Source organism: Oncorhynchus kisutch, linkage group LG12 (genome assembly GCF_002021735.2).
Source record: "Oncorhynchus kisutch isolate 150728-3 linkage group LG12, Okis_V2, whole genome shotgun sequence".
NCBI classification, from domain to species: Eukaryota; Metazoa; Chordata; class Actinopteri; order Salmoniformes; family Salmonidae; genus Oncorhynchus; species Oncorhynchus kisutch.
This window is the reverse complement of record NC_034185.2, coordinates 2333944-2348640: the sequence shown is the minus strand read 5'-3', so window position 1 is coordinate 2348640 and position 14697 is coordinate 2333944. Positions and strand designations below refer to the sequence as shown.

Below are 14697 nucleotides of genomic sequence, written 5' to 3'. Positions count from 1 at the left end.
CACCCACACACACACCACCCACACCACCCACACCCACACCACCCACACCACCCACACCCACACCACCCACACACACCACCCACACACACACCACCCACACAGACACCACCCACACACACACACCACCCCCCCCCCCCCTACACACACACACACACACACACACCACCCACACCACACACACACCACAAACACACACGTCACCCACACACACACCACCCACACACACACCACCCACACATACACCACCCACACACACACAACCCACACACACACCACACACACACACACCACCCACACATACACCACCCACACACACACCACCCACACACACCACACCCACACACACAACACCACACACGTGCGGCAGATGGCAGTGGGTCAGTGACCCTGAAAGGTTGGTATCCTAGAGCCGACAAAGTGAAAAATCTGTTGACGTGCCCTTGAGCAAGGCATTTAACCTTAATTCATCCATGGTTGCTGGTGATAATGGTGACCCTGGCCTTGCCCCCACTCTATGGTGATAATGGTGACCCTGGCCGTGACCCCACTCTATGTTGATAATGGTGACCCCGTGACCCAGGGTCAGCACGCACACACACACGCACACACACACACAATTACGTTAACCCCTGATTGGTGGTTGGTCTCCAGGGCAGCAGACACAAGCAGTTATCAGATGGTCTCCGTGACGCCCAGAGTAAGAGGCGGATCCAAAGAGCGGAGATCGATCTCATCAATCAGAGGAGAGATGGGCGTGCCTCCAAGATCAACACCCTGCAGACACAGTTTGAGGTCAGAGCCAATCCCTCCATCTGTCATCATTCCATCGTTCTAGCCCTCCATCACCACCCCTCCTCCCCTCGATACGTCCATCCCTCCATCACCACCCCTCCTCCCCTCGATATGTCCATCCCTCCATCACCACCCCTCCTCCCCTCAATATGTCCATCCCTCCATCACCACCCCTCCTCCCCTCAATATGTCCATCCCTCCATCTCCACCCCTCCTCCCCTCAATATGTCCATCCCTCCATCACCACCCCTCCTCCCCTCAATATGTCCATCCCTCCATCACCACCCCTCCTCCCCTCAATATGTCCATCCCTCCATCACCACCCCTCCTCCCCTCAATATGTCCATCCCTCCATCACCACCCCTCCTCCCCTCAATACGTCCATCCCTCCATCACCACCCCACCTCCCCTCAATATGTCCATCCCTCCATCACCACCCCTCCTCCCCTCAATATGTCCATCCCTCCATCACCACCCCTCCTCCCCTCAATATGTCCATCCCTCCATCACCACCCCTCCTCCCCTCAATATGTCCATCCCTCCATCACCACCCCTCCTCCCCTCAATATGTCCATCCCTCCATCACCACCCCTCCTCCCCTCAATACGTCCATCCTTCCCTCAATATGCCCATCCCTCCATCTCTCATCCCTCTATCCTTTCATCCCTCCTTCCATCTCTCTCTCATCCATCTTTCCCAGCTTCCAATAATCTTACTCTTCTCTCCCTTCCTCGGCGAAAATGCTTATTTGGTCAAATAAGGTTTACAGCAATACTGGTACTGTACAATAAACACGTGTCTCTCTTCTGTCCTCCAACACCATAGGATAGTGGGCTCCAGGGAGCCAGCCAGCTATAGGTTACTATAAATAATGTGTGTCTGTGTACAATAGGACTACCAGAGGAAACTGTGTCAGTTGGTTCCACAGCAACAGAGACTGACAGAGAGACTCAAGAACATGGGCTGCAACAACATCCCTGGTAAACACACACACAGACACACACACACTGCTCTCAACATTCTCTCAACCTTGAACTCTATGCTGATCTCCATGACCTCTGATCTGTGTTGGTAGCTGTGGAAATTACCTCTGTAGGTGGCAGTGTTGCGGAGAAGGGCGTGGTCTGTCGGAGGCTGAAGGACCAATTAGACACTCTGGAGAGAGAGACAACCGACAAGCTGGCCATGATGGACCACTACCAGCAAGACCTCAAGGTACCACTACAGACCACTACAGACTAGTACATACCACTACAGACCACTACAGACTAGTACATACTACTACAGACCACTACAGACTAGTACATACCGCTACAGACCACTACAGACTAGTACATACCAGTACAAACCAGTACAGACCAGTACAGACCACTACAGACCCCTACAGACCACTACCAGCAAGACATCAAATTACCGACCACTAGAGACCAGCTAAAACCTGGACAGACCACTAGAGACCAGCCAAAACCTGGACAGACCACTAGAGACCAGCTAAAACCAGGATAGACCACTAGAGACCAGCCAAAACCAGGATAGACCACTACAGACCAGCTAAAACCTGAACAGACCACTAGAGACCAGCTAAAACCTGAACAGACCACTAGAGACCAGCTAAAACCTGGACAGACCACTAGAGACCAGCTAAAACCTGAACAGACCCCTAGAGACCAGCTAAAACCTGAACAGACCACTGGAGACCAGCTAGAACCTGAACAGACCACTAGAGACAAGCTAAAACCTGGACAGACCACTAGAGACCAGCCAAAACCAGGATAGACCACTAGAGACCAGCTAAAACCAGGATAGACCACTAGAGACCAGCCAAAACCAGGATAGACCACTAGAGACCAGCTAAAACCAGGACAGACCACTAGAGACCAGCCAAAACCAGGACAGACCACTAGAGACCAGCTAAAACCTGGACAGACCACTAGAGACCAGCTAAAACCTGGACAGACCACTAGAGACCAGCCAAAACCAGGACAGACTACTAGAGACCAGCCAAAACCAGGACAGACCACTAGAGACCAGCTAAAACCAGGACAGACCACTAGAGACACCGACCATATTCAACGGGTGTTGTACACTTTAGCTTAAGACATGTAGCTAGCTAGCTAGCTAGGTAAACAATTAACCTAGCTAGGTAAACAATGACCCTAGCTAGGTAAACAATGACCCTAGCTAGGTAAACAATGACCCTAGCTAGGTAAACAATGACCCTAGCTAGGTAAACAGTGTGTAAGATCACACACGTCATGTTAGCTAACGAGCCACTATACTGCATGAATCTGCTGGGAGCTAGCTAACATTAGACTCTACCTAGCAAAGCAAACGGTTCTGGGATATGAATAATAACGTCATACACGTAACGTTAGCTAGGGAGCCAGCCAGCTAACTTTAGCTAGCTAGCTAACAGTATATTTTAGCTTGAAAGGAAACCACTTTCTGTCAAAATTGGAAATGTGTAATATCTGAAAATGTAGCTAGCTAACACTAGACTATCTTACCCAAATATATCATCATGCATGATGGACACATCTCCCTGTCATGAATGCCATGCCACTGTTGCCCTTAGTTTGAAGATGTAATCCTGAGACAGGTGTTTTCTCCATCTCTTTAGCTCTCATGCTCTAATTCCCACTGATTTCATAACTTGATCCTCCAGAAAGTGGAGAGCAACACTTTTGCAGCTCCACTACACGATACAGAAGCCTTCTATATGGCAGACCAATCCGAACTCATCTCTCTGCATATCCAGCCCACTCATTATCTCAGCCAGTCATGACTTGTGGGAAGGTTGCTGACTTTTTATGTGCCTTAACCAACAAGCCTCATAATTTAACAATTTTTTCAATATAACAGATGGCAAGTCTGTTATTAAGGCACATTAAATGTCACATGTTCCAGAAGGCATTTCAGCCTGTCTAGATCAACAATACCAACAGGGTTATGTTATAGTCGACCTGTCTAGATCAACAATACCAACAGGGTGTCATGACTCTCTCCTGGGTGAGGATCAAATGTGCCAGACCAGCTTGGAACATGGCTGACAGATAGCCAGACCAGCTTGGAACATGGCTGACAGATAGCCAGACCAGCTTGGAACATGGCTGACAGATAGCCAGACCAGCTTGGAACATTTTTATTTATTTTTATTTCACCTTTATTTAACCAGGTAGGCTAGTTGAGAACAAGTTCTCATTTGCAACTGCGACCTGGCCAAGATAAAGCATAGCAGTGTGAGCAGACAACAAAGAGTTACACATGGAGTAAACAATTAACAAGTCAATAACACAGTAGAAAACAAATGGGGAGTCTATATACAACATGGCGGACAGATAGACAGACCAGCTTGGAACATGGCTGACAGATAGACAGACCAGCTTGGAACATGGCTGACAGATAGCCAGACCAGCTTGGAACATGGCTGACAGATAGACAGACCAGCTTGGAACATGGCTGACAGATAGACAGATTAGCTTGGAACATGGCTGACAGATAGCCAGGCCAGCTTGGAACATGGCTGACAGATAGCCAGGCCAGCTTGGAACATGGCTGACAGAAAGCCAGACCAGCTTGGAACATGGCTGACAGATAGACAGACCAGCTTGGAACATGGCTGACAGATAGCCAGACCAGCTTGGAACATGGCTGACAGATAGCCAGACCTACAGGAGAGGAGAGTGGGGAGTTGTGCCGGTTTTGACACCTTAAGACCCGGTCATAAATTGTGTGCCCCAAAATGGTCTTTCTTTCCCTGCAGTATTGGGGAAAGAATGTGCTGTGTGTAGAGAGATACTCTTGCCGCCAAAACCTTTTTCTGAATACAGTGAATATGAGGACAATATTTTATAGATAAGGTAAGGGTTAGGTTAAGAATGGACCGTGGGGATCTAAAGAATAATCCTGTCATATTGCTTTTCATTTTGTGATGTCATTTAAAACTGTGTAACAAAAATACTGTAACTTAGGAAGGAAACACATTCTAGCTGTCAAGTTTCCATCCAATAGGATGTTAATACGATATGAAGAACAATGAAACTATTTGTGTTAAGATATGAATGTGATTTAAGTTTTCTAATGAGATGATGATTTTTCATGTCTGTTGCACATTAACTAAGTCCATGCCCTAATGGGCTCAGACGAGCATGTCAGTGTGATGGAACTGCCTTTCCGACCAGAGTGCTTAAAACGTCTCGCTAAGAATGAATAATATCACATCAGAAAGTGTGTAGCGGTGACTACAGTGCTGAAAATGGTAAGTCCAGTACATTAACGGATTGCTACTGGCGTGTAAAGTGACTCAACACGAGGTGAGAAGATAACCTCCACTACGAGACCAGAAAGATTCAGTCTGCATCTACGCCATGGAAAAGTGATCCTAGAACTTTGACTAAAGACACAAGGTGGGAAGGAAGAAATCGCATCTCAGACAATCACTGGTGAATCTGAGTATCTGAACACCTCCACTACCAGGGAAGCTCTACAACTAAGAAGGACATTGTGACCTCTGGTGGACAAGCCAAGCCTGACAAAGAAGCAGAGCCTTACACCGAAGCCGAGCCTGACACCGAAGCCGAGCCTGACAACGAAGGGTGAACTACAACTACCCGTCCCCATAGAAGGGTTGATTGGTTCAATAGAGAGACAACAAACAAAGACATTACAAGTAAATAGCAGGTTGGAGGCTGAGTAGCTAAATATAGCTAGGATACCAGTAGAACCGTGTACCTCGCCCCCCCTCCTCTCGGGCTCTGCAGATAGAGGAATGCCCACATGCAGAAATGCCCCAAATTGCAATCACACACTATTGTCCCTGGAGTGCACCCGCCCTGACAGACATCCAGAACCGCTACTCTGCACAGATGGGCCAGACGGGGCTCCAGAGCACGATGACTAGTCTGAAGGACCAGCTCTCCCAGCTCCATGGCAGCATCGCCCAAGCAGGTCTATGACAGGCTGCTAGACCATAAGAACCACCTGGAGACGGAGATCTCAGAGTACAGGAGACTGTTGGATGGAGAGGACCACAGCACCACCCAACTGGTTACCAAGACAATCACCAAGATGACCGCCGTGATCCGTCAGATCATTGATGGAACCTACCAAGAGCTTTGCCGTCAACACACGAAAACACGAAGAAGAAAAAAACATCTCCCTTGTATTGTCCTCAGAATATGATCCTAATAATAACTAATGAAAAACATGCTCCTTCCTTCCTGCCTTCCTTCCTTCCTGCCTTCCTTCCTTCCTTCCTTCCTGCCTTCCTGCCTTCCTTCCTTCCTTCCTTCCTTCCTGCCTGCCTTCCTTCCTTCCTTCCTTCCTTCCTTCCTTCCTTCCTTCCTTCCTTCCTTCCTGCCTTCCTTCCTTCCTTCCTGCCTTCCTTCCTGCCTTCCTTCCTTTTTCGCTGCCTGTGGATTCCTTTAACTGTTATCTTTCTCCCTCTTCTTTCTTTCCACCCATCCTTTCCGTCCCTCACTCCATTCCTCTCTCCCCTCCCTCCATTCCTCTCTCCCTCCCTACCCTCCCTCTGTCTCCCCTCCCTCTCCCCTCCCTCCATTCCCCTCTCCTCTCCCTCTTTACCATCCCTCTCTCCTCTCCCTCTCTACCCCCCCCCCCATCTCCCCTCCCTCTCTCCCCCTCCCCCTCCCTCCCTCCGTCTCCCCTCTCTCTCTCCGTCTCCCCTCCCTCTCCCCTCCGTCTTCCCCCTCTCTCTCCCCTCCCCCTCCCTCTGACTCCCCTCCCTGTCTCTCCCCTTTCTCCCTCATCCCACTCCCTCCTTCGTCTCCCTTCTCTCCCCTCTCCCTCGTCTCCCCTCTCTCCGTCTCCCTTCTCTCCCCTCTCCCTCGTCACCCCTCTCTCCATCTCCTTCTCTCTCCCCTCTCCCTCGTCTCCCTCCCTCTCTCTCTCCCCTCCCTCTCCATCCGTCTTCTCTCCCCCTTCCTCTCCTCCGTCTCCCATCCCTCTCTCTCTCTCCCCTCCCCCTCCGTCTCCCCTTTCTCTCTCTCCTCCCCTCCCCCTCCCCCTTCCCTCCCCCCTCCCTCCCTCCCTCCCCTCCTCCCTCCCTCCCTCCCTCCCTCCCTCCTCCCTCCCTCCTCCCTCCATCTCTCTCTCCCCTCCCTTTCTCCCTCTCTCTCCCCTCCCTCCCTCGCTCCCTCCCTCCATCTCTCTCTCTCCCCTCTCCCCCTCCCTCCCTCCCTCCATCTCTCTCTCCCCCTCCCTTTCTCTCCCTCTCTCTCCCCACCCTCCCTCGCTCCCTCCCTCCATCTCTCTCTCCCCTCTCTCCCTCCCTCCATCTCTCTCTCTCCCCCTCTCTCCCTCTCTCTCCCCTCTCTCCTCCTCCTCCCTCTCTCTCCCTCCCCTCCCATCCCTCGCTCCCTCCCTCCATCTCTCTCTCTCTCCCCTCTCTCCCTCCCTCTCTCCCCTCCCTCCCTCTCCCCTCTCTCTCTCTCCCCTCTCTCCCTCCCCTCCATCTCTCTCTCTCCCCCTCTCTCCCTCTCTCTCTCCCCACCCTCCCTCCATCTCTCTCTCTCCCCTCTCTCCCTCCCTCTCTCCCCTCCTCCCTCTCCCCTCTCTCTCTCTCTCTCCCCTCTCTCCCTCTCTCTCCCCTCTCTCCCTCCCTCCTCCCTCTCTCTCTCCCTCCCTCCCTCGCTCCCTCCCTCCCTCCATCTCTCTCTCTCCCCTCTCTCCCTCTCTCTCTCCCCACCCTCCCTCCATCTCCCCTCTCTCCCTCTCTCTCTCCCACCCTCCCTCCATCTCTCTCTCTCCCTCCCTCTCTCCCCTCCCTCCCTCTCCCCTCTCTCTCTCTCTCTCCCCCTCTCTCCCTCCCTCTCCCCTCTCTCTCCCCTCTCTCTCTCTCTCCCCTCTCTCCCTCCCTCTCCCCTCTCTCTCTCCCCTCTCTCCCTCCCTCTCCCCTCTCTCTCTCCCCTCTCTCCCTCCAACTCCCCTCTCTCCCTCCCTCCATCTCTCTCTCTCCCCTCTCTCCCTCCCTCTCCCCCTCTCTCTCTCCCTCCCTCCTCCCTAGTCAGTCGATATGGATGACTGTGTTCTACAGTCTCTTCTCTCGCTGCTGGGCTGTCTCAGTCAACTCTTCCTCCTTATCAAGGTTATTCTTCTCTCCGTCTGTCCTCCATCTGCATATTTCTGTTTATCATTAGTTTATCAACTCCCCTTCTTTTTCCTTGCTTTTCCTCATTATTATATCAGTCCCTCATAGTGATAGTATTACTGATGAATACTTTGCTTAGTTTTTGTGTACATTTCGTTTCCATGTTGAGTTATAATACACACCTGTGGTTGTGTTGTGGTTGTGTTTGTATGATGGTTGTGTTGTGGTTGTGTTTGTATGATGGTTGTGTTGTGGTTGTGTTTGTATGATGGTTGTGTTGTGGTTGTGTTTGTATGATGGTTGTGTTGTGGTTGTGTTTGTATGATGGTTGTGTTGTGGTTGTGTTTGTATAATGGTTGTGTTGTGTTTGTTTTGTGGTTGTGGTTGGGTTGTGGATGTGTTTGTATGGTGGTTGTGTTGTGGTTGGGTTGTGGATATGTTGTGGATGTGTTGTGGTTGTGTTGTGGATGGGTGGTGGTTGGGTTGTGTTTGGGTTGTGGATGTGTTGTGGATGTGGTTGTGTTGTTGTTGTGTTGTGGTTGTGTTTATATGGTGGTTGTGTTGTGGTTGTGTTGTCCCCCGTGTAGCTTAGCAACACCAGGGTAGTGGGCTCGATTCCCCCGTAATCACTACTGTAAAGCGTCTGCTAAATGACTAAAATCTAAATGTTGTGGTTGTGTGATGGTTATAGTTGTGTGATGGTTATGTGATGTTGTGGTTATGTGATGTTGTGGTTGTGTGATGGTTATAGTTGTGTGATGGTTATGTGATGGTTATAGTTGTGTGATGGTTATGTGATGTTGTGGTTATGTGATGTTGTGGTTGTGTGATGGTTATAGTTGTGTGATGGTTATAGTTGTGTGATGGTTATGTGATGTTGTGGTTGTGTGATGGTTATAGTTGTGTGATGGTTATGTGATGTTGTGGTTATGTGATGGTTATAGTTATGTGATGGATATGTGATGTTGTGGTTATGTGATGTTGTGTGATGGTTATAGTTGTGTGATGGTTATGTGATGTTGTGGTTATGTGATGGTTATAGTTGTGTGATGGTAATGTGATGTTGTGGTTATGTGATGTTGTGGTTGTGTGATGGTTATGTGATGTTGTGGTTATGTGATGTTGTGGTTATGTGATGGTTATAGTTGTGTGATGGTTATGTGATGTTGTGGTTATGTGATGTTGTGGTTGTGTGATGGTTATAGTTGTATGATGGTTATGTGATGGTTATAGTTGTGTGATGGTTATGTGATGTTGTGGTTATGTGATGGTTATAGTTGTGTGATGGTTATGTGATGTTGCGGTTATGTGATGTTGTGGTTGTGTGATGGTTATAGTTGTGTGATGGTTATGTGATGTTGTGGTTATGTGATGGTTATAGTTATGTGATGGTTATGTGATGTTGTGGTTATGTGATGTTGTGTGATGGTTATAGTTGTGTGATGGTTATGTGATGTTGCGGTTATGTGATGTTGTGGTTGTGTGATGGTTATAGTTGTGTGATGGTTATGTGATGTTGTGGTTATGTGATGGTTATAGTTATGTGATGGTTATGTGATGTTGTGGTTATGTGATGTTGTGTGATGGTTATAGTTGTGTGATGGTTATGTGATGTTGTGGTTATGTGATGTTGTGGTTGTGTGATGGTTATGTGATGTTGTGGTTATGTGATGGTTATAGTTGTGTGATGGTTATGTGATGTTGTGGTTATGTGATGTTGTGGTTGTGTGATGGTTATAGTTGTATGATGGTTATGTGATGGTTATAGTTGTGTGATGTTGTGGTTATGTGATGGTTATAGTTGTGTGATGGTTATGTGATGTTGTGGTTGTGTGATGGTTATAGTTGTGTGATGGTTATGTGATGTTGTGGTTATGTGATGGTTATAGTTGTGTGATGGTTATGTGATGTTGTGGTTATGTGACGGTTATAGTTGTATGATGGTTATGTGATGGTTATAGTTGTGTGATGGTTATGTGATGTTGTGGTTAGGACCTGAGGGAGCGGCAGGGGAAGCAGCAGTCTGTTCTGGAGGACCTCTGCCGGGTCAAGAAGCAGAAACTGAGAGAGATGGAGAGAGGGAGAGACGAGGAGAGAAAGAGGAGGGGGGATGAAGAGGCTGCCAGGTGAGTCAAAGACACACTAAACGTCCAATATACTGACCGTTGTATAGTTCTACATTTGGTCGTTATTTTTTATTTAACTAGGCAAGTCAGTTAAGAACAAATTATTATTTTCAATGACGGCCTAGGATCAGTGGGTTAACTGTCTTGTTCAGGGGCAGAACGACAGATTTGTACCTTGTCAGCTCGGGGATTTGATCTTGCAACCTTTCGGTTACTAGTCCAACGCTCTAACCACTAGGCTACCCTGCCGCCCCATCAGTAAACACAGCACTGATCTGTATTTGGTCTACAAAATATTTTCCCCGGGATTTAGATGTGTTTTTGAGAAGTTCAATCAAAGCTTTCTAGTGTCTCCTTCAGCAGTGGGGTCTTCCTATGTTTACCAAATGAAGCATTCAAGGAAAAGAACACCCTCCCTACAATCAATAATGGTGGAGGATCGATAGTGCTGTGGGGTTGCTCTTCTGCCTCTGGTACTGGGACCGTGAAATCAGCAGATTATCAAGGTGTTTTGGAGTGCAATGTTCAACTCAGTGTCCGAAAAATGTTCTCTCTGTTGAAAGTTGTGGGTCTTCAAGCAGGGCAATGCTTGTGGACTTCAATGCACAACACATCAGCTGTATGTGACCAGGCAACAACAAAAAAAGATTCAAGCTGAACCTTCATGCCATAACCGCTACACACAGCCTACATCATTGTCACCGTATTACCTAATGTTATAGTCAATATCAAATACATTTTTATTGGTCACATACACATGGTTAGCAGATGTTATTGCAAGTTTAGCGAATAGCTAATACAGTGCATTCAGAAAGTATTCAGACCCCTTGACTTTTCCACATTTTGTTACGTTACAGCCTTCTTCTAAAATGGATTGAATAAATAGAAAAAGAAAATCCTCATCAATCTACACACAATATAATGACAAAGCGAAAACAGGTTTTACAATTGTTTTTGCTAATGTATTAAACATAAAAGCAATAATCCCTTATTTACCACAAGTATTCAGACCCTTTGCTATGGGACTGGAGCTCAGGTTGCATCCTTTGCTATGGGACTGGAGCTCAGGTTGCATCCTTTGCTATGGGACTGGAGCTCAGGTTGCACCCTTTGCTATGGGACTGGGGCTCAGGTTGCATCCTTTGCTATGGGACTGGAGCTCAGGTTGCATCCTTTGCTATGGGACTGGAGCTCAGGTTGCATCCTTTGCTATGGGACTGGAGCTCAGGTTGCATCCTTTGCTATGGGACTGGAGCTCAGGTTGCACCCTTTGCTATGGGACTGGAGCTCAGGTTGCACCCTTTGCTATGGGACTGGAGCTCAGGTTGCACCCTTTGCTATGGGACTGGAGCTCAGGTTGCATCCTTTGCTATGGGACTGGAGCTCAGGTTGCATCCTTTGCTATGGGACTGGAGCTCAGGTTGCATCCTTTGCTATGGGACTGGAGCTCAGGTTGCACCCTTTGCTATGGGACTGGAGCTCAGGTTGCACCCTTTGCTATGGGACTGGAGCTCAGGTTGCACCCTTTGCTATGGGACTGGAGCTCAGGTTGCATCCTTTGCTATGGGACTGGAGCTCAGGTTGCACCCTTTGCTATGGGACTGGAGCTCAGGTTGCACCCTTTGCTATGGGACTGGAGCTCAGGTCCTGTTTCCATTGATCATCCTTGAGATGTTTCTACAACTTGATTTGGAGTTCACCTGTGGTAAATTTAATTGATTGGACATGATTTGGAAAGACACAAACCTAGCTAGCTCATTAAGGTCACACAGTTGACAGTGCATATCAGAGCAAAAACCAAGCCACGAGGTCAAAGGAATTGTTCGTAGAGCTCTGAGACAGGATTGTGTTGAGTCACAGATCTGAGGAAGGGTACCAAAACTGTTCTGGCACATTGAAGGTCCCCAAGAACTCAATTTAAGAAGTTTTGTACCACCAATACTTTTCCTGGAGCTGGCCTCCTGGCCAAACTGAGCAATCGCTGGAGAATGGCCTTAGTCAGGGAGGTGACCAAGAACCTGATGGTCACTCTGACAGAGCTCCAATGTTCCTCTGTGGAATGGGAGAACCTTCCAGAAGGACAACCATCTCTGCAGCACTCCACCAATCAGGCCTTTATGGTAGAGTGGCCAGACAGAAGCCACTCCCCAGTAAAAGGCACATGACAGCCTGCTTGGAGTTTGCCAAAAGGCACCTAAATACTCTGTCTGATGAAACCAAGATTAAACTCTTTAACCTGAATGGGTCTGGAGGAAACCTGGCGCCAGTGCCATCCCTACGGTGAAGCATGGTGGTGGCACCATCCCTACGGTGAAGCATGGTGGTGGCAGCATTTACCAGGATCGAGGCAAATATAAACGGAGCAAAGTACAGAGAGATCATTGATGAAAATCTGTTCCAGAGTGCTCAGGACTTCAGACTGGGGCAAAGGTTCACCTTCCAACAGAACAATGACCATAAGCACACAGCCAATACAATGCAGGAGTGGTTGCAGGACAAGTGTCTGAATATCCTTGAGTGGCCCAACCAGAGCCCAGACTTGAACCCGATCCAACATCTCTGGAGAGACCTGAAAATAGCTGTGCGGCAATACTCCCCATCCAACCTGACATAGCTTGAGAGGATCTGCAAAGAAGAATGGGAGAAACTCCCCAAATACAGGTGTGCCAAGCTTGTAGCATCATACCCAAGAAGACTCAAGGCTGTAATCGCTGCCAAAGGTGCTTCAACAAAGTCCGGAGTAAAGGGTCTGAATACTTATCTAAATATGGTATTTCATTTTTTTTTTATACATTTGCAAACATTTCTTCAAATCTGTTAGGGGGTATTGTGATGTCATCATGGGGTATTGTGATGTCATCATGGGGTATTGTGATGTCATCATGGGGTATTGTGATGTCATCATGGGGTATTGTGATGTCATCATGGGGTATTGTGATGTCATCATGGGGTATTGTGATGTCATCATGGGGTGTTGTGATGTCATTATGGGGTGTTGTGATGTCATCATGGGGTATTGTGATGTCATCATGGGGTGTTGTGATGTCATTATGGGGTATTGTGATGTCATTATGGGGTATTGTGATGTCATCATGGGGTGTTGTGATGTCATCATGGGGTGTTGTGATGTCATCATGGGGTATTGTGATGTCATCATGGGGTATTGTGATGTCATCATGGGGTGTTGTGATGTCATCATGGGGTGTTGTGATGTCATCATGGGGTGTTGTGATGTCATCATGGGGTGTTGTGATGTCGTCATGGGGTACTGTGATGTCATCATGGGGTACTGTGATGTCATCATGGGGTATTGTGATGTCATCATGGGGTATTGTGATGTCATCATGGGGTATTGGGATGTCATCATGGGGTATTGGGATGTCATCATGGGGTATTGTGATGTCATCATGGGGTATTGTGATGTCATCATGGGGTACTGTGATGTCATCATGGGGTATTGTGATGTCATCATGGGGTATTGTGATGTCATCATGGGGTACTGTGATGTCATCATGGGGTATTGTGATGTCATCGTGGGGTATTGTGATGTCATCGTGGGGTATTGTGATGTCATCGTGGGGTACTGTGATGTCATCGTGGGGTGTTGTGATGTCATCATGGGGTACTGTGATGTCATCATGGGGTGTTGTGATGTCATCATGGGGTATTGTGATGTCATCATGGGGTATTGTGATGTCATTATGGGGTATTGTGATGTCATCATGGGGTATTGTGATGTCATCATGGGGTATTGTGATGTCATCATGGGGTATTGTGATGTCATCATGGGGTGTTGTCATTATGGGGTATTGTGATGTCATCATGGGGTATTGTGATGTCATCATGGGGTATTGTGATGTCATCATGGGGTGTTGTGATGTCATTATGGGGTATTGTGATGTCATCATGGGGTATTGTGATGTCATCATGGGGTATTGTGATGTCATCATGGGTTTATTGTGATGTCATCATGGGGTGTTGTGATGTCATTATGGGGTATTGTGATGTCATCATGGGGTATTGTGATGTCATCATGGGGTATTGTGTGTCATCATGGGGTATTGTGATGTCATCATGGGGTACTGTGATGTCATCATGGGGTATTGTGATGTCATCATGGGGTATTGTGTGTAGATTGATGAGGTAAAATGTATTTAATATATTCTAGAATAAGGCTGTAACATAAATACCTTCCGAATGCACTATAGCACTAACACATTAGTAAATCATTCAAGCACTTTAGCAGTTACACCCCTTTGACTATAAATTAACAAAACCAAAAGCTTACCTTGGAAGAATTCCAGTGCTGCCATAGTCAGTAAAAGTTAAGTAAAAGTCCAAAACAATACTACAAAATATTGCTCTCTTTCGTCCCCTCTCTCTTGCTTACCCTTTATTTTTGAGGAAATGTATTTGTTCAAAATTGTTCAACTATTGTCCTTCTCCCTCTTTGAGTCAACTACTTGTCACATTTTACTCACTGCAGCGCTAGCTAGCTGTAGCTTATGCCTTCAGTACTAGATTTATTCTCTGATCCTTTGATTGGGTGGACAAATGTCGGTTCATGTTGCTCTGATAGGTTGGAGGACATCCTCCAGAAGTTGTCATAATTACTGTGTAAGTCTATGGAAGTGTGTGAGAACCATGAGCCTCCTCGGTTTTGTATTAAAG

At 47.6% G+C, this 14697-nt stretch overlaps 1 protein-coding gene across 1 annotated transcript in view; it reads left to right on the top strand.

The window, feature by feature from the left end:
• Positions 1 to 14697, top strand: part of LOC116376566 (intersectin-2) — a 134657-nt gene that overhangs the window by 81539 nt on the left and 38421 nt on the right. The window contains exons 15-19 of the mRNA XM_031837947.1: positions 652 to 792; positions 1685 to 1772; positions 1868 to 2007; positions 7817 to 7897; positions 9893 to 10026. Coding sequence (XP_031693807.1) covers positions 652 to 792; positions 1685 to 1772; positions 1868 to 2007; positions 7817 to 7897; positions 9893 to 10026 — 584 coding nt within the window. The remainder of the gene's footprint in view (positions 1 to 651; positions 793 to 1684; positions 1773 to 1867; positions 2008 to 7816; positions 7898 to 9892; positions 10027 to 14697) is intronic.